Source organism: Chelonia mydas, chromosome 16, assembly GCF_015237465.2.
Source record: "Chelonia mydas isolate rCheMyd1 chromosome 16, rCheMyd1.pri.v2, whole genome shotgun sequence".
Classification (NCBI taxonomy): Eukaryota; Metazoa; Chordata; order Testudines; family Cheloniidae; genus Chelonia; species Chelonia mydas.
The window spans coordinates 15,932,426-15,959,430 of NC_057857.1; the positions used below are offsets into that span (position 1 = coordinate 15,932,426).

Genomic DNA, 27,005 nt, shown 5'->3' on the forward strand with positions numbered 1-27,005 from the left:
TCTATATTTTAAAATGTTATTTTGTTCTTCTGACCACCAATTTTCTACTAGTGGAAAAAAACGGCTCCTACCTATTTTCCATAAAGAAATCTTTGTAGCAGTCCCAGTGGAAAAGTCAAAAGTTTGACTTGAAAAACGGAGCCACTTCAAAAGCATTGTCAAGCAGAGGTGAAGGGTTCTTAAAAATGTATAAATTTAAGTGTGGTGTGTTAATAAATACCTCTATAACTTTATACCATCTGTTTGTGATATAGATGTGGCGTACAGAAGGTCCGAATGAATGTACAGCCTGGGTATAAATAGAACTTTCATAAAATAGGAAATCAATCTGTTTGGACTGTATGTGTATGTGCGTGCATATGTGAAAAATGAAAGAAAAGTGGAGAGTTTTTTTCAATAATAAAAAGGGAGTTGCACTGCAGGGCCTCTAAACCTTGTGAAAAATTAAACTCGACGGATTCAAACTGTCCTATTTCCACTTCAAAAGAGAAGAGGCACTGAGCTCTTCCCAACTTATCTTCAAACGCCCAGCACCCTAGAAAGTTTCTTTAAAAAAAATAAAGTCTCTAGTTCCCCCAAGCACTGTACCCGTTACTGTAGCTGCTGTCTCTCCCTCTTCTAATTATACCCATGTGAGTCTATTAATCAACTTGTAAATTATTTAGAGAGCCATGCGCTGTCTTCAGCTAGTACAAACACACTGCATGCAAAGACTTGCTGAAAACCAATGGAGCTCCCAAAGGGTCTCTCTCCAATGTTCAGACAGCTTGCAGCTCGCCAGTACAACGCTGTTAAAAACAAGAAATAACGCTAAGCTTACCTCCTTAGATATCAAGATTTACTTCTCCTTTCAACTCTCAAGCTCTTTCCAAGTTTTTAACAAAAGAGAAAGCTGTTCTATTGTTAAATCTTTAGCTCGCACTTAGTGATGAGAATATTAATTTACTGTCAAAAGGAATGAAGTGCTTCAGGGAGGCTGTGATCACCATCGCCAGGGGACCCCAACTTTCACAGACTGCACCAAAAGCACCCCTTTAAAATCATGCCGATTTTAAAAAAAAGCTACATTTGTATAGCAATACTTTGTATTAGTAATTTCAGAAATTAGGGAATCCCATATTTTATACCCCCACATGTAGAATGCTATCGGGGACAGCTTCAGATATTACTATTTTATAAATAGAAAAGGTAAGGGGAAAAAAAAAAGCAACACAGATTGTTTGTGTTTGACTCTAAAAGGCTGCAAATAGTAGGATGTTTTTGATCTTCCACCAAAAGGGAAGATTCAGATGGTAAAGATAGCTGATTCGTGGAAAAGCCATTATCCAAACTAACAGTGCTTTTCCCAGCTGAAAAGAAGCATCTAGTTTTTTACATTTTGGTGCTTGCTTTGCATGGTTCTGTTTAATTTTTTCTGGGCTCGGCTTATTGCAGTATTCCAAACAGGTATATGAATTAGCAGTGATTCTTCCATCCCATCTCTCTGATAAACACACGCAAATGTTTGAAAGGTAAAGAATGACACATGAATTCCTTCTCATGTGAAGATTAACCTTGGTGTTCTCGTGATGACCTCACACCCCAGGAAGTTATTGCTTTTATTTTGGTTAATAAAACCACACTCCTCACATACCGAACAGGAAGGATTTCAACTGAAAAATCTGATACACTTTTTTGAAGTTTTAATGTCCTCCCAAGGTATCATATTCTGACAGGCATCTGAAAAATGGTGAACATATATGCTGCAAAAGCAGCATCACTGTGCACCTGTACTCTGGCAGAGATCTGCTCCATGTGCAATCTAGCCCTACTATTACTAATAATAATCTAGGGAGTAGGTGGTAGCTGTTCATAAAGGTCAAGAGTGTACATGAATGGTCCCTATGCATGTAGATTCCTTGACTATGTCCCAAAAGGATGTAGGAGAGAGGTGGTCTGCAAAACAGCCTCTCCATAATATTTTGGAGGGAATCAAATAGATTGGATTAATGTGGTCCTTGTGTTGTTGTTGACTATGGGCTTTCTGCCATGAGCCAATGCACGGAGCAAGCAAAAAACGTGCAAAGAGTGAGAATGGTCAGCATTACCATACCACTAACATCCAGTAACACTGTTAACTAAAAGTGGGAATGGAGAATTAGACTCACTGGATTTAGCTCCAGAAAACTGGGATCGAACTCTAATACTGTCACTTTTCACACACAGTCAAGAGTAAATTTAGCAATAATTCATGTTTAACACTTGGTGAAAACACAAGATCAAAGAACCCCTAAGGAATAGTCAGTGCATTTCAGACTGGTTATCCAAAGGATGACTCTATGGACATGACAGACAGAAAGAATTTGGATGCTGAACTTTTGAGTGAAAATACATTTTTTAATTATCCAATGGGCACAAAGTGTAGGATAAGTGTCCTGGGAAATTAAAAATTCATGGACTCAAGGACATTTATGTTCCCTTCATTAAGCCAAATCAATCACCATGAACAACATGAATGAGGCTGATAAAGCAAGGAGTTAGGAACTTCAGGAGAGTGTGACTGTAAGCAAATGCACAGAATAGAAATGTACAGAGTTTGTTAGTGGCTTGAATAATAGAATTGTTTGACTATAAGGTTGGGGTCCTCTTGTAGTACATGTAATCTATGTAAAGGACAATCACAGGGAAAACATCCCCCGGCAATACCAAGAATAATTCTGATTGTTTTTAAATCTTTAAAAGCTAACAGAGTAGCTGTGCTTATCTACCAGAACTTAAGAACTGGTATGAACCCAGATAAACACCACTATATTGCTGGAAAGGAGAGTATCAAGATTCTTCTGGTAGCACATAACTATATGATTTAGGGCTCAAATTTACCACGTAATGCATAGAGTGTCTCACCCCCACTCTGACCCCTTTACATCAGTAAAAACGCTGGAGCAACGCAAAGGGGCTCAAAAAGGCCTGACTGTGAGAGAATTCCTCTGGCACAGGAAGTGAAGAAGACAGCCACAGGCTGTCATCTGAGGACCCTTTCGCAAGGTCTGACATAAAGGGGTTTGCCAGGGTGGGTCTGGAGGTGGGTGTTGGGGATGGAGCTACAGCACCTACAACTGTGAAGATTCTGTGCAGTGTTGCTGTCCATAGGCAGCCAGGGACAGGCTGCCATAACATAAACAGCCCCACAGCGCTGTCTAGGGCATGTCTACACTGCCCCTCAATTCAGACTGTGAATAGCAGTGTGCACTAAAGTGCTGCACAGTAACTCCCCAGTGTGGATGCTATGGGCACACTTCAAAGTTCCAGAGTTTGCACTATGCCCAGCTTTGCCACTGGACTGCAGAGTGACCTTAGGCAATTCACATCATCTCCCTGCATCTCCGGTTCCCCATCTGCAAAATACAGATAATGCTACTTAAGGCCTTTGTAAAGTTCAGACTATGAAACAGTTTCCCAAGGGAAGTGGTGGAAGCTCTATTGGACAAAGTACTCAAGGATTGTACTATAGTAGAACAATCTTGAATAGGCAGGAGGAGAAATGATGCCTTAACAGGGCTATTCCACTTCTAGACTCTGTGATAAAACTATTACATTTAGATCTTAGTACTACTGCTTGTTACTGGCTTCCTTAAGCATTTTCATTATGTTTTTATGCTCTGTGGCTGGGCTAGTTGTTAATTTATTGGCATATGCCAAACTGTCATACACTGCTGCAGCGTTTATGTGTTGGGGTCAGATTTTTAAAAGCTGACCTCCAGTTTCATGCCCATAATTTGAAAGTACAATATTGTGGGTACAGTTAATGTCAGACATTGAAATGTCTCATTTATGGGCACAATCTGGTACTTCAGTATCTAACTGACATTAACTGTGCAATTACTTATGCCCACAAAAGGAGTGGCTGGGTTCAGGCCAGTCTTAAAACTTGGCTTTATATGAGAGGTTCAGAGAAGTCACATGATGTTAAGACTATTATGATTCTGAGAGATAATAACTTGGGGGTTAGGTTTCACAGGGGCTATGTTTGGTTCCCCCGTAGTGGATGATGTCATTTATGAGCCATTGCTTGGAAGGAGGAATAGGGCCCCTTTGTCTATACCCTGTGGGGTTTGTTGGCTCAGAGGGCTAGGGATGCCATGAAAAGGTCAGTCAAATATTAATTGCCTTTCACATTTTAAATATTGCCAGTTGCTGGCTAATTAAGTAATCAGTTGACATGTGACCCCGAGACCAAATTCGGTCAAGTATTATCTATGTTTCTCTCCTGTTTTAACCTGCTTGCATTTTTGCACCATTCTAAATGGAATTCTTTGCCATCTTCCCTCCTCAGTATGCTATGCTCTCTCATTTTCTCAAGGCCTTTGTGAGGGCACTAATGAATTCTTGTTAGTGTTTACTAATGTATATTCATTCTTTGTTATCCCTTGGAGAGGAGGATTAGTGAAATCACAGAACTTATTATTCCTGGTACTGCTATATAATATTTATTGCTATTCAGTCCTTAATTCTGTAGTATGCCCCACCAACAAACAAAAACAAACAAACAGTGTATATATAAGCAAAAACTATGGGAAAAATTTTTAGCACAATGCCCAAGAATAGTCATGGCTCACATAAGAATTGGACAGCTGCATTATTGCATGTTACAATAAAAATATGTTCACATAAATTTGAAATAATTCCTAATTTTCTGGGGAAGTTATAATTCCAATTTCATTTTGCTGAAGTGAAAGCAGCTCACTTGGACTAAGGAAGGATGTATTTTTTGGACTGGCTAGGATATTAATAGCCTTCCAATTATTTTAACATATTGGAAATGCTCCCAACATCTTTGTTAAAGAAACCTTAATCATTAAGAAGTTTGTAAAATACACTTGAAGCATTCATGGTAAAGCTCTTAAAGGACTTTCCTATAAGGATATAATTCACCCAGGCTCCCAGCACAGCTATAATTCGCAAAAAGAAAAGGAGTACTTGTGGTACCTTAGAGACTGTTAGACTAACATGGCTGCTACTCTGAAAACAGCTATAATTGAAATTTAGAGAGGCATGTCTTTACAATAGTTGTTCTTCAGTCTAGTGGGCTGAGGAGAAAGAGAAAATGGAATATGCATAAGAGTGTCTAAAAGTATTATAAACTGTGAAAGATACATGGGCCCTGATCCTGCAACCACTTAGGCATTGCAAGTAACTTCACACATGAGGAGTCCCATACATAAATGTTTTTTCTGTGATTTTTTTTTTACTAATAACCCACATAGGTCTCCTACCCTTGAGTTATATGACCACCAAGTTTAGCACTGAAAATACCTTAACGCTCGATCTATATAGAACCTTCTCTTAAAAATGGCAGCTCCAAGCCAAAGGGGCGGCGAAGCGGTGGTGGTAGGAGGCGTGTGAAAGTTATTGTAATCCACTTGGTCAGTGTCCTTTGTGTGTCCCCCTCACTGCTGGATCGACTGAGGAGATGCGTCTTTGCAGACCCCAATAATACAACCTACCCTCTTTGGCTCAAGTTGTAAAAGCTTATACTTCCATGTTCTGGAGGTCCCTGGTTCAATCCCTGATGTCAGCCAAGACGGTGACTGTCACACTGTATTACATATCTTGAACCAGATGGAGTTATTGCACCAGCAATGAACATGACCCATTCAGTGGAGCTGAAGTTAAGTGTTAAAAATTATTATCATGTGGTTTGACAAATTGACAGAGGATAGGATACTGCAGGCTGCCGGAGGCCTTTTTGAAATGCTTCAAAAAGTACTCTGTCTCCTGACATGGTATCTGGGGAACATCAGTTAATTTTATAGGCTCACGTTTCGGATCTATGTAATTCAATCTCAGAATTAAGCTATTGTATGAAAGAGGGGACTTGCTGGGCTTTCCAATTCACCAAATGGCTTTCCTTTCCGAAAAAAAAAGACAATGCAGATTTCCCTGCACTCAGAGGGGGTTTGCTCAAAACTCCATTAATACTAAAGCTTAACTGAGATTTCTCCATCTTCAGCAAGACTATTTCCCTGTAATACTTGTTCCTCTGGTAACTATTTGGCATGGTGCCAGAAAAATGACTGGAGGTTCCTATAGTGTCTAGGCTCTTGTACTTGCCAAAATACAAGCATTCCTTCACCACATTGATATACAGCCTACCCTTTGGAATTGTGGGGTCTTTTTCATATCTATAAGAATAAATGGTAAAGACTGTAAGCTTCTCAGGGCAGCAGCCTAGCCGTATTCGGCTGTTAATTGACTTGCACAGTTATGGCCATATATATAGTGTGCAAGGCAATTAACGTCCGAATAAGATTAGGCTGCTAACCTGAGAAGCTTACAATCTTTACCATTTTTCTCAATATAAACACTCATCAGCCTCCCAAAGGCAAAACTGTTAAATTCTTATGGTGCCCCCTCACCAAAAAATCCTATGGGACAAATCTTGCAGTAGCATTTCTCCTAAGTTAAAATACTTGCATCAAACCAGACAGACAATCTCCATCAGAGCATGCTTCAAATGAAAATCAAAAGGTTGTTGTGTTTTACAAACTACCAGTGATAAAAAAACAACACCAGATTCCTAATTTTAATTCAGGGACAACAATTAGAATTCAAATATGGGATCTGGAAGTAAAAAGTCTGGGCTTCACTCACATAGGTATTCAGTCTCAGTTACCCTGAAGAGAGTTACCAACTGAAAATTCTGATCTCAGTTAACTCCAGTGTAAATCTGGAATAACTAAACTGCATCAATGAAGTAACTTCATATTTACACCAGTGGCTGTATGAATTTCTCCCACAGATTATTTTCTCCCACGAACTTGTAACTACAGTGCAGTAAGACAACAACATGCCCTACCTGGCCATCCGCTGTCAAAATAAGGCTTAATGAGTTCTCCAAGTTTTGTCTTGTCTGCAACAGCTTCCTTTAGCAGTTGCCCGCAGCAAACTGAGAGGAAGGAGGAACAAAAAGACACAAGGTTAAATTTTAAAAAGGAAGCAAGCAAGAAAGGGAAAAAACCCAAGAAGCTGCATATTGGAAAAAGGTCACTGAATAAAATAAAAGTTGTGGGATTTTTTGGATTTTGGGGTTGGGTTTTTTTGGCCAGCAAACCAAAAAGCAAAGAGATTGAGCAAGGGAGAATACTGAATAAAAAAGAATACTTTTGACAAGGAACATATTAAAAACAGACGCAGGGAGAAAGATACTAATCAAATACGTTACTAAAATAATAACTCAAGGGATAGCTGGTGGGGTTTTCACTTTTTATAAACTTATAATTACTGAATAAAGTTATACTTGCTGAACAGCATCTGAACAGCTCTGCTGGAGGTACTGGATAATATGCAGTTCAAGAAAGTGGCCCCTTGGATCATTTAACAATCATGTAAGAATTATGTTCATGAAACTGTATTAATGCAATATGATGGTTCAAAGTTCAAATAAGCAGAACATCGTGAAATTTAGAATTAAGATACCAAATCAGGCCCACTGCATATTAAATAACAATACTTTGTACATGTATGGCACATTTCATCCCAGCAAATTAATTAAGCCTCATTACCTCTAAGCGAGTTAGATAAGTATTATCCTCATTTTACAGAGGGGTAAGCTAAGGCATGGAGACGTTCCGACTTGTATAAGGTCACACAAACTCCTGACTCCCAATCATCTGTGCTAAATACTAGATAACAATCCCTTTGTATGCACTATGGCAGGGGTAGGTAACCGATGGCACGCATGCCAAAGGCGGCACACGAATTGATTTTCAGTGGCACTCACACTGCCCGGGTCCTGGCCACCGGTCCCGGGGGGCTCCGCTGCTGGGCGGGGTACCGGCTGTCAGCCCCATGCCAGTTGGGGTTCCGTCCACTGGCTCTGCTCAGCCAGCTGCTGGCCCCAGGTCCTGGCCACCAGTCCTGGGGGCTCCGCAGCTGGCCTGGGGTACTGGCCGCCAGCAACCTGCCAGCCAGGGTTCCATCCACCGGCCCCACTCAGCCTGCTGCTGGCCCCAGGTCCTGACTCGGGGGGCTCCGCTGTTGGCCTGGGGTCCCAGCTGCTGGGCCGGGGCTCTGCAGCCATCCCCAGCTGTGGCCCACTGGCCCTAGCCTGGGGCACTGAGGGATTCAGACAGGGGAAAGAGAGAGCACAGCTTAGCACCCCCACCTTAAAAATTGTTCCAGTGCCACTGTGCTGGGATATTTTTAAGTCCTGATTTGCTGCTTACATCACTATCACACCATGTGAAACAGCACACTACATTTGACGTTGAGGTTAGAATCTACATGCAACAACTGGAATCAGAATTTTCTGACAGATTTCAAGATTTCCAGCAATTTGACCCAATGCTTTCTTTTCTGATTAAACCTGAAAAGTTCAACGAAAGCAATTTTATTTCAGTGGATGGGTGCTGAAGATTTCGAAATGCAGCTCATTCAATTAAAATGCTAAGAATTGTAGGCATCAAAGATTGGAGATCTGCGGAGTGCACTTGAAGCTACCGAGAGAGATCATGAGGCTTCTATTCTGACCTGCTGGACGTCCCTGCCAGTGAAATTTAACTGTTTGAAGAAAATTGTGTTTGCAATGCTTTCAGCATTTGGATCCACAAACCTGTGTTGAAAAGGTATTTTCACACATGAAATCTGTTCTCTGTCCCTCTCGGAGCCGGTTAACAACTGATCACTTAGAAGGCTGTGTGCAGCTTAAAGTATCCAAATACATGCCAGATATTGGAAAACTCAGCAAGGAAAAGCAAGGGCAAGGATCACACTAAACTGATAAGATCTGCATTTTAATTTAATTTTAAATGAAGCTTCTTAAACCTTTTAATAACCTTATTTACTTTACATACAACAATAGTTTAGTTATATATTATAGACTTATATTAAAGAGACTTTCTAAAAATGTTAAAATGTATTACTGGCACGTGAAACCTTAAATTTGAGTCAATAAATGAAGACTCAGCACACCGCTTCTGAAAGGCTGCCGACCCCTGCACTATGGCATGGTCTTTCAGTACATGATGATGGGCCTGTTTTATGGAAAATAAAATGCAAATTGTATATCTAGATGAAATATTAAAATATTAAATCAAACTTTAGTCTATTCTTATAAAGTTCAGAAAAGTGTATAGAAATATACAAAATACGAAGAATTTAAAGAGAAAGTGTAACCAACCAATTTTATTTTTGATTAGTCAAATGGCAGTCATTACTGCATTAAAGAATAAAGCTTTTGTTAAAATTAATAAAATATTTTAAAAAATAAAGATACAATGTGACATAATGGAATTAACATACTTCAAGGTACAGTAAGGTTTTACTAATTCTATGTACAGATTTAATTTTTTTATTATACAGATTTAAAAATAAGGATTCTTATCTTTTTTAACTTTATTAGATAATGTTTGTTAATTATTTGTAGTGTATTTTCAGAAGCATTTAAGTAAAATGATAATTGTTCAAAATAAAAAATACAGGGGCCAGATCCCCAACTGGCATAATTTCAACATAGCTTCATGACTTCAGTGGAGCTACACCAATTTATACCTGCTAAAGATCTGGACTGAAAATGTTTTCCTTTAATGGCAATGAGCTTAAGGAACGTATGAGCCCACTCTTGCAATCCATACAGGGAACTCACACTGAACTCATTGCAGGTTCTGAGCACGTAGCACTTACAGGATTGGGCCATGACTAGGACTACTGTAAATGTAGGGCTGGTCAAAAATTTTCTGTCGAAACAGTTTTGACAGAAAAGTGGGTTTTTCACCAATATTTTTTTTTTTTTTGCAAAAGGCGTCTGCCTTCTGCAGAACAGTTTGAGTTTTTGTCAAAAAAATCAAAATCTAAAAATTATTTGTTTTCTGTCTAAAATTTTGGTTTGTTTTTTGACAAAAAGCCAAAATTTTCCACAGCAATGTAGACAAATGTGTTCTTTTGTTTTCATCAACATTTTTAATGACATTTTCTGATCTGTAATAACACAGGTAAGATCATTCAGTTCTTATTCACAAGAGTAATCTCACAGGATTGCTTTGCTGAGGGCCTGATTCAGCTCTCATTGAATTCTTTCAGTTGACTTCAGCAAGAGTTCAATTAAGTCCATAGGACTCGTCACATCAATATAGGAGGCAGGATCAGGCCTACTGCTGTCTTTTTTCCCTAAAACTTATTATTTCTGGTTATTATTGTAGGGTTTTGTGTGTTTAAAGCACACTAATGAAATCTGCTTAAATATTACTTGAAGGAGAAGAGCTGATCAGCTATGCAATTTTACATCACAATTCCAAAATATCTGCAGTTTTTCCAGTATTACATAATATTACACCACTATTACACATAATAAGACACTAAGAGTCTTCTTCCCATTTCAAAACCACTTTTCTTTTAAAAGCCTCCCAATACTGAGTAGACATGTGAAAGTGCAAAGTCATTATGCAAGACCCACTGATGCGATGGAGAATTCAGAGCACTACAGACTATTCACAGGAGTACCTCTGGTGTATAACACATGAAAAACTACTGATCTAAAGGGTATAAAAAATGATGACTAAAAAAAATGTTGGAGCTAGTTTGGCACAGGATATATGTTTTTATTGGTTAATATTTTTTTATTGCAAGATTTTCCAGCCCCCCCGCAAAAAGTTTGACATCCACAGTGATGGACTAACAGGGAAATTTTACGAGCGAGTAAGAAAGAAAGACAGCAAAAGATAAATGATCAAAAGGAGAGAAAGAGGGAATGGAGCAAAGTGCATATTTACTGAGAACTTACTGTTGACAATGCTGTATTTCTGAGCTATTAGTGCTGCCTGCAGGCTCTTCCCACTGCCTGGGGGTCCACAAAAGAGAATCCGTGGTGTAAAGGGGGCAGCTGATCGGCACCATGTTTGGACATAGGTCAGAGCTAGAAAGATAACAGAAGGATAAGAAAGTTAGAAGCCTATAAAAAGAGTTAAAATCCCTTTACTTTTGCTTTCTTAACAGAAACAATAATTGATGAATTTCTTTATTTATAACTATGACATTATCATCATTTATTTGTATTACATGAATTGAGATCAGGGCTCCAACATACCTGACATACTCTATCTGTAACTTACCATACTATGGTGACAGGCATTTTAGGAATCCTAGTATAGCTAAATTATACTTAGCACTCATATTGTGCCTTTCATCAGTGGATCTCAAAGCACTTTAAAGGAGAGATTCAATTACTAACTGCACTTTTACCATGCAATTTTTAACAGAAACCAGCTTTGCTTTTTAGCTACACTTACCATGCAAGCTGCAGGGGGATATCATTACATTTAATAGTTACGGTAGTTTCTAAACAAATAGATATGGTAATTATGAAAGAGGCAGGATATCAATTTGTCATGACACTTCCCCAGCTTCATATGTGATTAATGCCCCCCTATTTAGTATGTTTTAAATTTTTGTGGTACTAGTAAGTCATGACACAATATAGCATTGATGCCATATAATTACATGTGATTTTATTCTTGTGCACATAATTTTTGCATGAATGGTAAAGACAACTTGATGTTCTCAGCCCAGCTCCACTCTCCCTGTTGGACACAGCTTAATTTTTGCTGATCTTGCTTTGTATTGGGTAGGAAACTATTAATTTTATATCAGTCTAGAGGCCCATCTCCTGGGAACTCTCAAAAGACCATAGACCCTGTAAAGAATAATTCAAATTGTTGCATTACAGTGATCCCAACTTTGCTGCAGTCCTAGAAGAAAAGTTGATAAGATAGGTCTGAAAGAAGGTACAGTAAGGTTTAGCTTGATAATGAAGATATTTTATCATCAGAATATTTGGCACACAGTCTGCCAACGTGTTGAGACCCTCAACTCCCATATTCCTTTCAGGATCAGGCCCTTGATGAACAAGACGAAGTAGATATACAGTGTTGTTGTAGCCGTGTTGGTCCCAGGATATAAGAGAGGTAAGATATTACCTGTCCTACCTTGTCTCTCTAAAGAGAAATAGAAACATTTAAGCAAGACTCTAAATTTCCCATGTTACACAATACTGTATGGTCTATGGAAGACACAACTGAATGTCTGAATGACTATTTCAGTCCAGACAACTTTAAATTCAAATAGATTCTATGAAGATGCAATGGACTCTCTGTGATACACACTATAATAGTCTAATAAAATGGGTACAAGAATCCAAATCTTAGACACTGATTTTCCCTTTAAGAGTAATCCCGTATTTTAAACAAGTTCTCCTTCACTCCATTTGGCACTTTAAGGGATTGGTGCTTTAATCTAGCATTTTATGTGTTTTTGAGACACTAACATATACTTGTTTAATGATCCCCCTTTGTGTCTGATTTACAGATCCTTGTACCTCCTACTGTAGAAAAAAGTCAGAATAGCACATTCCAGTTCTGACATTTCTAGCTCCTGAACTGGAAGTAGTTGCTAAGGAGCACTTGAATCATACTGCAAGTGCACGGGATACATTCCTTGCTCCCAAACTATGGTGAATGCTGTACAGCTGAGATCACTGAATATATTGGATGTGAGTCTGATCTCACACCAGAATAAATCAGGAGCAATTCCAATTAAGTCATTGGAGTTGCACTGGTGTCTAATTGGTGTGGGATCAGAACCAGACCCTCAGTTCCTAAAAATGTAATGAAGTTGCAATTTCTTGACTCCTTTTCTCACCCACATCTGTCATTAAACATACAAATTAAACATACAAATCTTGAAAATCATAATCTGTCTATCACATAATTTATCCAAAAACAAATGTCAGCTAACCAAGTAGGGCTCTAGTTATTCTAAGCACTTTCCACAACCAGGGTATCCAAAAGCACAAACATTATTGGCAAACCATCCTGCTTACAAATGATGCTTAATTTGCAGTAAATAACCAAGTTAATTAGGAGTAATGATCCCCCAGACAGTCTCCACATCTAATTATTCCTTTAAAAAATATCTGGCTGCTTGATGCACTGCAGAAAAAGATCTAGAGAGGATTTTTTTTTCATTCCAGTTTTCAATTTATCTCACTACATTATTAATTAATAATAATTAATATTCAGGCACTCAAATTTTTATTTACAATTCAATGCATGAATTATTTATGAATTATGATATGAACTTTTAAATTTAATTAAGTAATTTAGAGGTAATTAATGTGTAAATTCCGAATATAAACTTCCTAGTTGTTTATCTTAAAAGTGCAGCACTTGTCATTAAAAAAAGACCTTTTTGAGATGCAAAATTACAGGGCTATAATAGACCATCAACAGGCTGACAGATACAAAGTACATTATCACTTGGTCTTCCCGACAGTTTCCTCATTTTTTCATGAAGAATCGACATGCAATATCAGAATGCATCAAAGTAAAGTTGAACAAAAGCAAACAAAGCATTACCACATAGCAAACCTTTCAGTGCAGGCAACTTTTATATAATGAAATACAACCTGCCTTGAACGACTACTACTTGTTAATAGACTTGTGCAGGTAGTACCTGTACAGGAGACTAACAGTGGTTCCAGTATGTGTACCAATATTGATACTGCAGGCTTTTATAACTGCAGCTCTAGGCTTCCCCATCACTTAGGAAATGATTCTGTAACCCTTACTCACATTGCATCCCCAATGGGACTACTCTTATGAGGAACTGCTATTCATTGTGAGTAAGGGTTACAGAATCAAGACGACCTCCCATTCAACCAGGCCTGTTCTAACCAGCAAAGAAGCTGTCTGGAACAGCCCAACCTCAGCAGGTTACAGGGAACACAATCAAATTAGAGGCAAATCAATACTGACTGATACAGGTGAGATCTTAGTCCTATAACTCAGCACAGTTGTCTCTAAAGTTCGGGAGTACTTGTGGCACCTTAGAGACTAACAAATTTATTAGAGCATAAGCTTTCGTGAGCTACATCGATGAAGTGAGCTTTAGCTCACGAAAGCTTATGCTCTAATAAATTTGTTAGTCTCTAAGGTGCCACAAGTACTCCTTTTCTTTTTAGGGATACAGACTAACACGGCTGCTACTCTGAAACCTATCTAAAGTTTGGGAATCACTCTTTCAGATGAAAAAACAACAAGGAGTCCTTGTGGCACCTTAGAAACTAACAAATTTATTATAAAACCCACTGGCTAAAGCCCATGAAAGCTTATGCCCAAATAAATTTGTTAGTCTCCAAGATGCCAGAAGGACTCCTTGTTGTTTTTGCTGATACAGACTAACACGGCTACCTCTCTGAAATCTTTCAGATGAGAATTTGTCAGCTATCAAATTTCCTTCTAATTGTACATAATCGATATTTACCCTGGGAGAATACGTCTGCACAAGGTTGGTCGGCATTGATCGATTTTAATATTTGCTGATAGATCTGGAAAACTCTGGGAAAGTTTCTATGATATTCCAGCAGGTGCTTTGCAGTCTCCTGTTCAGATATGCCTTCTGCCTCCACCAAACGCTGTTGCACCAGAGGGTCGCTTGGCCAGTCAAAGGTGGTATGGTACACCTCTAGAAGTTAAACAGTAATTAGGACCCATTAAGAAAAAGAATTTGATAGAACTTGTTCAGTTTGCAAAAAGGTTCCTCATCATAATCAAGGTCTAGATTGTACCAAGACCTTAGGTTGGGGCATAAGGAGAGGGGAAGCACAGTGATTCCTTCCTAACTACTACTGCACAGCTCCACAAAGAAGACAGATAGTGGCAGAGAGAACTAGCCAGCCATGTGACAGTGGGGGGTAGGTATGTTTGTGTCCCTTAGTGGGGTGCAGCAGTGTGCCCGCTACCACTACACACTGGGATCTCCAGAACAGATCTATGCCTATCTGGTACCATCAAGCCTTTAATTAAGAATACGAATAATATTTTGCACTTCCCTAGCACCTTCCACCTAATGATCAATAAACACTTTTTAAGCATTAAAATATTGATTCTTATAGCACAGCTGTAAGGTAGGATATTAACCCTGTTTTCCAAATGGGGAGATGGAGGTGCAGAATGGTTGCCCACGGTTACACGAGAAGTCTGTGGCAGAGCTGGGAACCGGACTTAGATTTCCTGGCTCCTACCCTGAACTTTAACCAAGGCCTTTGTAGAAAAGCAAATAAAAGCCATCTCTTTAATTCAGCATGTCCTCCCAGTGCTACTCCTGAAACAACTGACATGGATTCCTGTGGAACATCCAAAGCGTGCCACCTGCAACATTGCCATTTCCTGTTGGCTCTCCCACTTGGCATCACACACAGTGGAGGTTATCCAAAGGTGTTACTGCCTTTTATGGAGAGGCAGACATTCAAGGTCTATCAAAGATGCCATGGTAAACAGTAAAATTCTTATGGTGTGACTACACATTAGGGTGACCTGTGCTGTAATACAGCAGTGCTGCTTGCCACAAAACAGGTCTTTACAAATACATTCCCCACTAAATTGGTGCAGAAAATGATACAAGTTGAATTTAAAACAACATCTGATTCAGAATTACATTGCCTACTCACATCGTAAAGGGACAGCAGTAAAAATCAACTTTAAAAGCATCAACACTTCAGTGTCTCTTGGGTTGACGCAAAAATGTTCTCCTGATGGGATCAGTAACAAAAGCATACTACACCTTTCGTGGATGGATCAATCCTTTTCCCAAGGTTCCTCTCAATAAGCACTGTGTCTGGAGCATACAGCACGACTAAGCATAGAAGAAACAGAATAGAAATGCATTTTCAGTTAGTTACTGATTTCATTTCTTGGAGATGCTTCCAAGTGTGCTCTGCAAGTAAGGATGGATTGATGCAGTTCATGTACATTTAGCCATCTTCCCCATTTGTAGCATTTTTCCTTATTTGCCTGTATTTTACCTATGAACATTTGATTTTGGGGGAAAATTTTGGCCAAAACTATCAGTCAGGTGGCACTTTTAGGAAGAAATATATTGTGATAAATACATAGTTCAATTTAGTACATTCTGTGATGCAATAATATTGCTTCTTTTATGGTCATTCACTTACTAAATTCAACTAATTTAGGCATGTGCATTCGAACTTGCAAGGTTCTTCTTCATTTATATTCTAATTAAGGGTGCTATTTTGTTCTTGATTATACCGATAAAATTGAGGAAAGAATTTGACCTTCAGTATTGTTAGCTACCTTCAGAAATGACCATTTAAACACATGTACTACATACAAGTACTATCCAATATACATATTTTTCTAAACACTATCACAGTGATTCTGAATTCCTTTACTAACAGCGGAATTGTGTACAAATCAAATCCAAAGTAGCAAATTATCCTGTCTCTGCTGACTACAACTGGGGCTGGTTTATTACTCACACTTGAGCTGTGCAGTTTTTAAATCATATTCACCAGCCCCACCCCCACCCCAATTTTCATTTTTCTCATGCATTTTGGATAGGGCCCTATTTAATAATGACTTGGAAATGCAGACAGTCCGAAGGTGGGCAGGGCAGGTGCTAGGGTCTTGTCCTTCAAGGCCCTGCCACTATAGAATTATCTTTGCTTTGACTTACCCAAGATTCCACCTGTGGCATGAAAGGTCAGGCTTAAGGCCTGGGTGTTTCCATTTCATTTTGTGTGTATTCAGTAAATTGTATTTATTATTCTATCATACAGAGGGAATGGCTTGGGGGCTCTTTTAGATCCTTTTTGCTCCCAGGGATCAATTAAAGCAGAATCCTTGAGATTTGGGTCCTGAGGTCAGAGGAGGTTTAGACTCAATGGAGAGGCAGAGAGGCACAGCTGTTTGCAGTCACTTGCCAGAAGAGGCTGGAATTTTCTGGACTAGAGGAAGGTAGTGGGCTCTGAAGTGGTAAGAAGACAAAGGTTCATCTAGGTAAGGTGGGGTAAATAATTCAACAGACTGCCCCAAAGTTGGGGGGGGGGGCATTTAGCCATTTTCTCCAGTCCAGTGACTGTTTCTGGTTTGCTCTGATCTCTTGGGCATGTTATACGCATTTAAGAAATACTGGTTTTAACATTTTAAGGTGTTTTTGTTTAGGTCAGTAGTGGCTTTCGCCTCTGGCACACAAAACAATCTTGTATTTCTTACCAACATGTCTCGGAGTGATGCCAGCTAACTGCAGCATCCATGCTTGGTCCCGGTTTTCAGGAAAACCTTCCAAAATCCAACCCTATTCCACAAAAAACATGAAAGAATTATTGATCTAAACAGAGGGAATCTTAACAATTAAATCCTATGACTAAAAATCCCATTTGTTGAACACAGACTATCTGATTCTGATCTCATATCAGTGTAAATCAGGAATAAGTCATGCATTTAGACCAGGCCTTCCCAAATGTTTCCAGAAAATGTACCCATTTCCCAGACTAAAATATCAGTTAACGTTTGAATCTCCTTCTACCTCTCTGAAACACAGAGTTATCTCACCTGCTCAGACAAAAACAATTGTAACCTCATTTCATTCTTTCCTAGTGGACAAGTTCAACCTATGAAATATTTTTAGAAGAGATTTAGGATCATAATCTTATACTGACCCTAAAACAAGGGGAGGATTTGGATAATGAACATATTCAGATTACTCATCCAAGAAATTGCTTAGTACAATCCATACAAACCTCTTAAATGAATGACTGATGAAGACTCTTCCAACACTGAGCTCGTCTATGGAATATCATAATCACATCCAGTGAGTGGAGGTAGTTATAAGTTTGATGTTTTGAAAGCTTGATAGTTTCAGTACTGGGCACTTTTGAGATTTTTGAGTGTCAAGAAGATTTAATTACATCTACAGATCATTGGAGACCCCATTCTGTAAGGTGTCAAGAGCACTTGATTCTCAATCCATTCAAATCAATGGGATTTAAGGACATAGCACACAGACACACACACCTCCCCCAGGATTGAGCCCTTGGTAATATTGCTAGTTACATCAAGTTATTACCTCTTGAATATTTATCTGGATAAAGCCTGGATCCTTGGATCTGACTGAGGTACGCTCAACACAGGACATGAGAAGGTGGAGAGGCAAATGGGGGCCAGTTCATACTCTGCATGTGTCAGAGCAGCCTCAGCACTGCTCTAGTTTACGGTGTAAATGCCAGGTGGGGATATTTGGGGTATACCATGTTCTTTCCAAGCGCACTGCCCCAACATAACCCTATATGGGGGTGGGGGTGGATTTTAGATGTTAGAACAGACTAGCTGTAAACCAGTCTGGAATTCCTCTTTGCTGGGGGGAATCTTCAGATGTCATTTTAGGGCAGCTTTACGGCCCCTTTATGCCAGCAGAGTTGTACAATGCGGTCATAGCATGGGCCAAGGTCTGGCTCTAAATGCCTAGTTCTTATTGCCTGGTGGTTCACCTTTTTTCTAGAAAGCTGATCTCTTAACATTTCTATAGGATACATAAAGTTAGGGTGCAGTGAGCTGGGGACTGGCTAAATGCAAATGAATTTATCCAGATTTATTTCTATTTTGCCATATTTTAGATCATTTATTGATTAACTTTTTTCCTAATTTTGGATAGTTTAAAAAAATATTACATTTATGGAAGATTTTGGAACATGAGAAACTGCAAATAAAGCCATCTTTCAGTTGACTACACTTCCAATTCCTATTGAAGATTATATACCATCTTCCTCCTCACTCATTGTATGATTCATTAAGTTCACATAGTATTATAAATAATATAAATTAAACTTAAAGAGGCACCATCAAAAATTAGGAACAGATGTTAAAAAATAATTTCACATGTTAACACCATCATCTCAATTTATTACAACTGAAATAATTTCTTAAATCAAATTTACTTTTCACCACTTGAACTATTAGCACTCAGCTTGGGCAGTGAAATCAGACAGGTCAAATTATTATCCCCATTTACCGGACAGGAAAACTGAGGAACAGAGCAGTGAAGTGACTTGCTCAAGTTCAGACAGGGAATCAGAGGAGGTAACAGGAACCAGATCTCTTCACTTCTTGTCCTGTGCTTTAGCTGCAATATCATCCTTTCTCCTTTATTTAAGATAGAATTCACACCCACATCCGCCCAAAGCCCAGGAAATCAGATTTGATGTGAACCATTAAGCAGGCATTAAGGAGATATAACATTTACACATCCCAATGTGCAGGCAGACCATGGCGTTGCAATGCAGTCCCTCTAAAGTGGTTACTCCAGCTTTCTGCAGAGGGCCGTCCACCCCTCCACAATACAGATGTGATGCCCCTTTGCCTGCACACAAAGTTTTGCCTCAAAATGGGACCTTGTACTCAGTACAAAAAATGAATTTCATCCAGCAGGGAGAAAAGCATCTCAATGACCCAGAGCATAAGATGTGTTCTACTGTGGATGTTTGGGAGAAAAGAAACTGACCATTTGCAGTGTTGAATGTGTCGGAAAGTGACACGCACTAATAACATCACCACAGTAAAATGGACACTTACATATTCTACTCGTGATTTATTTTTAAAGTTTCAATCTAAAAAACCTAAAAGGATACAAACAAATGTCTTCTTTCTTGAAAAAACAAAACAAAAGGCAAAAATACCCTCAAACAGCACAAACCCACCACTACAATTTTGAAATATTCAAAGGAATACCAAGTCACACAATGGATTAAAAAAAAGAGAAACTAAACAAATCTAAAGAGCAATGAGCACTGAAGAAAATATACACTCTTTCATTATTTTCTTAAATTATACAGGAAAACTCATAGTAATGGAAACCTACTTCACATAGCTAATGAAGCAACAGAGCAAAAGAAAGAAAATCCTTTTGCTCCCTTAAGTCCTTGTTATAGCCAGATAAGTGTTGGACTGAACATCTTAAAAAAAGAAGCATTTACAGATCTATGAAATACCACAGGAGTGCTGCAGCATTACTCAATTTCTATGTGATGCAGTATCTGAAATCTACCTCTCTTATGTCTCCTGAGTCTAAATCTGCTAAACTTTGTCTAAATTTCTCTTTGTTAGTTGTTTAGCTGAACAAGTGCTTGTCACTGTACTCCCAATAACTTTCTGAGGTGGTAAGGAAGCTGAAAGAACATATCTTTGTATGAAAAAAGACATTTTAATACTGTATTGCATTAGCTAGCAATCATCGTCATCTCCCACATAAATCTGAAGCTCTATCACTATGGGGTACAAAGATTTTAGAATTATTTCAGCTAAACATACCTCAGTGACTTTTGTAGGAGGAAATCCGGGCATTCTAATTACACAAGAAAATAGAGTAGACTACTTAAAATTCCCTAATTAGTCCGATTTCACTCATATGCCATCCTGCAGTTATCTGAGGACAATAAAAAAAGACTCCGGTAACTGCAAGCCATATTTTGCCACTCCCAATGTTTGCTTTATCAAATTAGGATGAACCACTGAATAAGGTCACACAGGTGCTAAAAAATCAGTTTTTCCCTTGAGAGTTACCGAGGAGAGAAAACAGAAATAGGTTCCACGGTGTTTTAGCAGTATGTTAGGATCCTAGGCATTGTAAATGTGATCTGTTCAGTCATACATGTGAAACTGAGTCCTGTACCCACAGTGGGCCAGATCCTAAGATGGTGTAAATGAGCATAGCACCTCCGACATCAATACAGCTATGCCAATTTACACCAGTTGAGGACCTGACCCACTATCTCCATTCCTAGTTTAATATTCTTTGGAATCCAAACTAAACAACATATTCCAAGCTTTCTGGTGCCAGGGCAGTTTAGAAGTATTACAGCTCAAAAGCAAATACTTGGCAATGAACAAAAGATAGAGGATAATCTTTTTAACAAGATGCAACACACTTTATAAGATTCACATACAATTATACAAATGCTAAAGTCCCTTAAAGCAGATCGCATACAATTTAATGGCTAAAAGTTTAAGTAAGAAATCATAGCTCAGTGAATAGCTGCGTGTAACAAATATATTTTAAGTCACTAAACAAATACATAATAAATAAACCCTATATAAATAGTTAGCTTTTTGGATCTTATTTCCAAGGTCTCTGAATTCTGAGGTACCAATAGTCCCTAATTAGAATATATTATCCATCTACTTGACACTTCAGTGAAATGTCTATTCTACCACAGAGTTGGAGCTTTGTTCAGAGCAGGTTTATTGATATTCTGATGCATTCCCTCTCCATACCCCCAGTGGCTTGGTTCTGTTTTATCACACATCAAAAAGGCCGTATGCTCAGGGCACCCCATGCACAGCTCAGAGCTGGAGGTCTGAACAGCTGCAAGTAGTATGGTATCACAGGAGGGACAAGCTCCAAGCAGATGTCACAGATAAAAAAAGAAAAAGACAGTAAAAAGGGAGCGTGGCTTGGGAACTAAGCAAGAGGTAGCAACATACAGCAGAGCAAGACCTGACTTAAAATATGCCTATCGTGCTTTATGCAAACCCTGGTCTTTTCTGCCCTCCTGACTATCATTAAAGTGTAATTAGTAACTTCACTTGATAAGAATGTGTTTCTTTATGAAGCCATCTATTTTCTCTTCTTGATAACAATAACCTCCAGGCATCCAAGCATGGGCAGCACATCCTCACGTCTAGCCGTGAATAAAAGCTAGGATCCTGAGGATTCCATAATGCTTCATTCTGGGGCCATCATCTACTCCCCACAACTGGACCCTCAAATCCCCTCCAACTTAAAGACAGTGATAAATGCAGCATTCAGCTCTTGCCTTAAGGTCAGGTAAAGTGCTCCTTGGAGACCTATCTCACTGTGTAAATCAGCAGCAATGAGGTATTTGTACAGATATCACCTAACTCCTTCAAATTCAAGGAATCTGAAGCAGACAAAACCCAAGGTCATTCTCAAACATGGGTGTCCTTTGCTGCAGTGCAGTATTGTTATCAACCTATCCGTGACTGACACCTTCCACCCAAATAATAGTTACACTGACACTCAGCTTTCTTTTGTTAGTGTTTGGCCTGAGCATCCTCAAAACTCATTACAAAAATAGAAAGCTATTTACACAGATAGGGTTAGAACGAGGCAAAGAGTGAAGAAATGCAGAAAATCAACACTCAGTCACATTAGACTTGAGAAAGAATTTTCAGCCACAGGCCCACAGCTTTGGAATGACCTTTCACAAAAGATTAGAAAGACCACAAATCTTGTTGCCTTCAGAACAAAATGTCTTCACCATTGTTTTCCCACAACATTCAGATTTTTTTTAAAATGTATTATATGCCCTTCCCTCCCATCCAAAGAAAGGAGAGGTAACCAAACAGCAAAAAATTATCAATGAATATAGTCCCCTGTGGACCCAAGTCTGTTAGTTACCAGGGCATGGAGTGCAGTATAAATAGTGAGATAAGCAGACAGACTTAAAGGTGACATAATAATTCTTACAAGAATAGGAGCATCCGGACTGATGTAGGCTGCATGACCTTTACCGACTGAAACTCTCCCATGACCGTAGCTACCTCTTGCCAATACAATGCACTGTCTCAGGCCTTTTGATGGCATCTCTATAAGCTTCGATTGCACAATCTTTTCTGCAGTGAACTACTCCTTTATTTTTTCTGTACTGGGCCCATCCTCCTCCTCCATCCCTATGAACTAGGGGGAACAAGACCAAAGGGAATCGGGGAGGACACCTCTAGCAAAGATGCCACAATAATTACTATGCGGAGGGCAGTATATGTGAAAGTATCTACTGACAAGCTGATTCCTGCAATTTGTCGGTATTAGGAGTGTGACACTAGACCCCATATTCTTCATAGAGATACTGTTATCTCCATTCTATGAATATGGGATAACTCAGATGTGTTTTATGCAAGATGGGTCTTTTGAGATATCATTGGAAAGATTATGATTTGCTGAATATGATTATCCTATTTGTATGCATGTATCCTTTATGTATCTGAACTTAGGAATATTGTCTATGTATCAATTACAAAAGTGTTTGTACCTGGGGAATGCCCACAAGACAGAATGCAATCAGTCTGGATGGGCCATAGGGGAAAACAATAGGACTTTGAAGATGCTAATCTCCCACCTTTCTGAGAAGCTTCCTGGAATGCTACAAATGTCCTTAGACTCGTGGCTGATTTGACACTGCAGGGCCATGTGATCATGTCACCTGGTACTGGACTCCATCATAGAATACCAGTATTTTCAACTAAGAGGGGTGGGAATCCCACTGAAAGGCAAAGTAAATCCCGCCATATGTAAATCCTATTTAAGACAGGGAAATGAGTTAATCAGGTTTCATTCTTCACTGAATCCCTGCCCAGGATGACTGCTGAAAACATCTTAGAAACAAGGACAAAAGTGGGGGAGGGAGAAGAGCTGAGCCCAGGCTGGAAAAGATATCTGGACTATGAAAGAAATGCCTAAAACAACATTTAGGGTGAGAAATTACTACCTGTAACCAGTTTCTTTAGTATATTAAGCTTAGTTTGTGTGTTTGTTTTATTTGCTCAGTAATCTGCTTTGATTTGTTGGCTATCCTTTATAATCACTTAAAATCTATCTTTTTAAAATCTAATAAACTTAGTTTTGTTTTCTCTAAAACCAGTTTGTGGAATTCATAACTGGGAAGCAAACAGCTGTGCATATCTTCCTCCATATTGAGGGAGGGGACGAATTTCATGAGCTTACACTGTATAGTTCTCTGTCCAGCGCAAGACAATACAATTTGTGGTTTACACTCCAGAGGGGGTGTGCACTTGAGTGCTGAGCAATTCCTTAGCCGAAGCCTTCCCATGCAGTGCTGATTTCAATGTCTGTGTCTTTCTGCAGCTGGAGCTGCACCTGTGTGTGTGCTGGAGGAGGCCTGAGGGCCTGGCTCAGTAGGACAGTGTAAGGAAGCCCAGGCTGGTGGAACAGGTAGCCTCAGGGATACTCCAGTACATCAGGCGGCACCCCAGACAGGGGTGAAACGGGGGCAACCCGTCACAAGGACGACTAGAGGTTGGAGGAGGTCACACTTTGTCAATCTCTCTATTGGAAAGGAAAGTCTTTTCCCACATAAAAAGCATTTTGGTAGCCTCAGTACTGAATAAGAAGCCGTGTCCTGTTTAGACAAATAAATTGATGTTAATGGGTCAAATTCTCCCCTCTGTTACACTAACACAGTACACTATCAACTTGCATGGGGTTGCACAGATGAAACAGGAAGCAGGATTTGGCCCACTGATTACATGATCTCATCCACCAAACAATAACCAAAGAAAGTTCCTGTAGCCAATGCAAGTGTGAGTTCATCACTTTTTACACCCAACCACCAGCAATTTTTTCTTTCACATCAACGAAAGCCTCTTCAACTCTCCCAAACTGCTTAGTATCAACAAGTAAAATACCCCAATTACTCAAGTTAATCACTGGCAAAGGCTTAGTTCCCAAATGATCTTGAGACTGGTACATAAGGTTCAACTGCCACTCTCTCAAAAAGCCATTCCTAAGGGTGCAAATTCACCACCTAGGAACCTCTACACTAGACTTCTCCAGTTCTATAAAATTCATTCCACAACATTACATCCCAACAGCACCAAGAATTAGGTAATAGCCAGTGGAGCTATAGGCACCATGTACTAACCCTATAAGATGAAACATCCTCATATCAGCTTCACAGGTCCCTTGTTCTAACATAATACCTGCAATAAGTTTTCTGTGTATGCTGTAAGACCTACCTGCCTGATCCCTTGCAGTCCTAACTACATTTGTATTAGAGGAACACACACATACAGTCTCAGCAGAGCTGTTGATCAATAAAATTGTACTCCTTAGAGGATGCCTGTGACATCTATAAACCTGTGAGTGTCAAAACAATGGCACAAAAAATTCTGTATTCCTACTGTCAGTGGGATGAAAGCTGTGCAATTAATGCCAGCCCAATGACACCACAAGGAGAAATAAAACAAACAGCTGGTGGTACTATGTTAGTCCAGCGCACTGCTCCTGCAATCTAGTAACATCTTCAGTATAAAATACTGAATTGTGTTATGAGCAATATAGCATAAATCTATACAAAGAATTCAAAAATCTACAGTCCACAATATTAATTGTATTAGATTTCACTTAAAAAGAGTAATAAAAATGCACTGATCCTCTTTCATATGGAAATTAAGCATGCGCAAGTAGAGGACATCCTTACGTTTAGTGGCTGTTGATTACTGCACCATTATACATTCTTTCTAGAGCCCAGTGAACTTATTCACATCTAACTCAACTAGTAGCAAGCACTCCCTTTTTGCTTAACTTGGCTTTTTTGGAGATGTCTGTAAGTTTTTATTGCCCCCAATGTCCCGTCACTGCAAGCACTGGTTCAATTCTACTGGCAGTAACAACAATGGGAGTGACAGGGTTCCAGGCAGTTGCTGGCATTTTAAGCATCATGATGTCCTACTCAGAGCAGGTCTACATGCTTAAAATGTCAGCAGTTGGAAGTGCCTTTTCTTGACTCAAGCTCCGATCATTGCCACCACTAGTGAGCTTAAACAGCATTAGCAACTGTGGAAAATATGGGGCAAAAAAGTGTAGTGTGCACAGGACCTTTGGAGAAGAGTGGAATTTGTCTGCATATTGAAGAATGTCAACACTTATCTTAATAGCACCACAATGAACATGTAAGAAACGTAGCTGTTAAAAACATGTGTGCTTCAGCAAGAGAGAATATGGTTTCTGTGAGGGATGGGAGTACATTACAGAAGGTTTAGAAATACTCTGGTGCTTTTCAAAAACTCCTAAACTGAAGAATTATTCACCAGTAAACAGAATCTGCTTTGAAGGCCTTGTCTGCACATATCCTCTTTCTCTAAAATTTCCCACCATTTCTACCAGCAATCACCTCCACTACTGGTGACAACAGTGGAAGCACTAGTGTACACAATGTACCAGCAGCTATCATTTCAGTAGGTCTGCTCTGACCATGGTTAAAAAACATGCTTTTAAAAACGCTAGTGGCAGCCTGTAACCTTGTCTACGCTAGCGATCCCATTGCTTCCACCAGCAGTGGAGTTGCACCAGTGGTAGTTATGGTGGCAAATCTGAGTAAAAATAAAAACCTAGCATAGACACTCCTTTCTTTGCTAATGCAAGGACAGTGTGTCTAGTGGTTAGCAGTCAGAACTCCTGGGTTTCATTCTGGGCTTTGCTGTGTTTTGTAATTATTTTTATTTCAATGGGTTTGGCCTCTGAGAACAAGCAAGCAGTTCCATCTAGCACTTTATAGCCATCAGTGTCTTACCTCCCAGTCTCCTGGTCTAGCCATTAGATCATACTCCCTGCCTTCTAAGTGAGAATTGTGTCACTATTATTAGGGGACATGATAAGCATGCTGATTTTACTCAACTAGAGAAATATTAAAATGTTCATATCCAATTGTGAGGGCAACAATCGACAATAAACTGAATCATTCCTTGCCATAGAATTGCCACAGATCTTTGACAGTCTCATAGCACTACCTCGATGTAAAATTTTGGTTGTTTCTATTGCCCCATTCTGCTCGGTTTCAATTATACCCACAGCTGACAATATTGGTTTCACTTGAGTTCAGCAGTTGCTAAACCACATATCACATAATTGTACAAGACTGTGTACTGTATAGTTGTGTTTTTAAACACATTCTACAGTTACACAGAAAGACTTAATTCCAGAGTGTATTTAGTACATTTATGCAAATACAGTAAATACCACCAGATATTTGGCCTGAAGGGATAAACATCTATCACCATTTAAAAAAAAAAAAAAGGCAGATCATCTTTAAAAAAGCTCTAAGAGAAACTAGGCAGACCCAAATAATTCAAGCATAATGATTTGCAATGCATAAGTTTAATTCTACTTTGCAAATTCAAAATGAACAGATAAATTATGGATTAAGGCATACAGTATTTTGTACAGGAAAACTGACAACCACTTCCCAGACATTTAGGTTTTTTTCCCAATCTCTTTACTAATTTCTTTCTAACAATTCAAAATGATTGTTTCAAATCTCCCAGTGGTTGAGAGATGGAGAGTGTGCCAGGACATTCTAAAATGCAAAGAAAATAGGCCATTTAAAAAAGGAGGGGGAGGGGAAGTCTTATACATAATGAACTGAA

The 27,005-nt window shown here is 39.1% G+C and overlaps 1 protein-coding gene across 10 annotated transcripts in view; it reads right to left on the reverse strand.

Moving 5' to 3' along the window:
* AK8 (adenylate kinase 8) overlaps positions 1-27,005 on the reverse strand; it is a 115,302-nt gene that overhangs the window by 56,974 nt on the left and 31,323 nt on the right. For 7 of the 10 annotated variants that reach the window (XR_005222466.2, XR_006286172.1, XM_007061035.4 and 4 more), the window contains exons 6-10: positions 17,043-17,124; positions 15,592-15,663; positions 14,293-14,493; positions 10,757-10,888; positions 6,836-6,925 (exon numbers count right to left, since the gene is read on the reverse strand). Coding sequence is in view for 8 of the 10 variants with exons in the window: in XM_007061035.4 (XP_007061097.3) it covers positions 6,836-6,925; positions 10,757-10,888; positions 14,293-14,493; positions 15,592-15,663; positions 17,043-17,124 (577 nt within the window). In the remaining 2 variants the exon portion in view is untranslated. The remainder of the gene's footprint in view (positions 1-6,835; positions 6,926-10,756; positions 10,889-14,292; positions 14,494-15,591; positions 15,664-17,042; positions 17,125-27,005) is intronic. The other 3 variants (XM_043530499.1, XM_043530502.1, XM_043530501.1) reach the window with 2 other exon arrangements.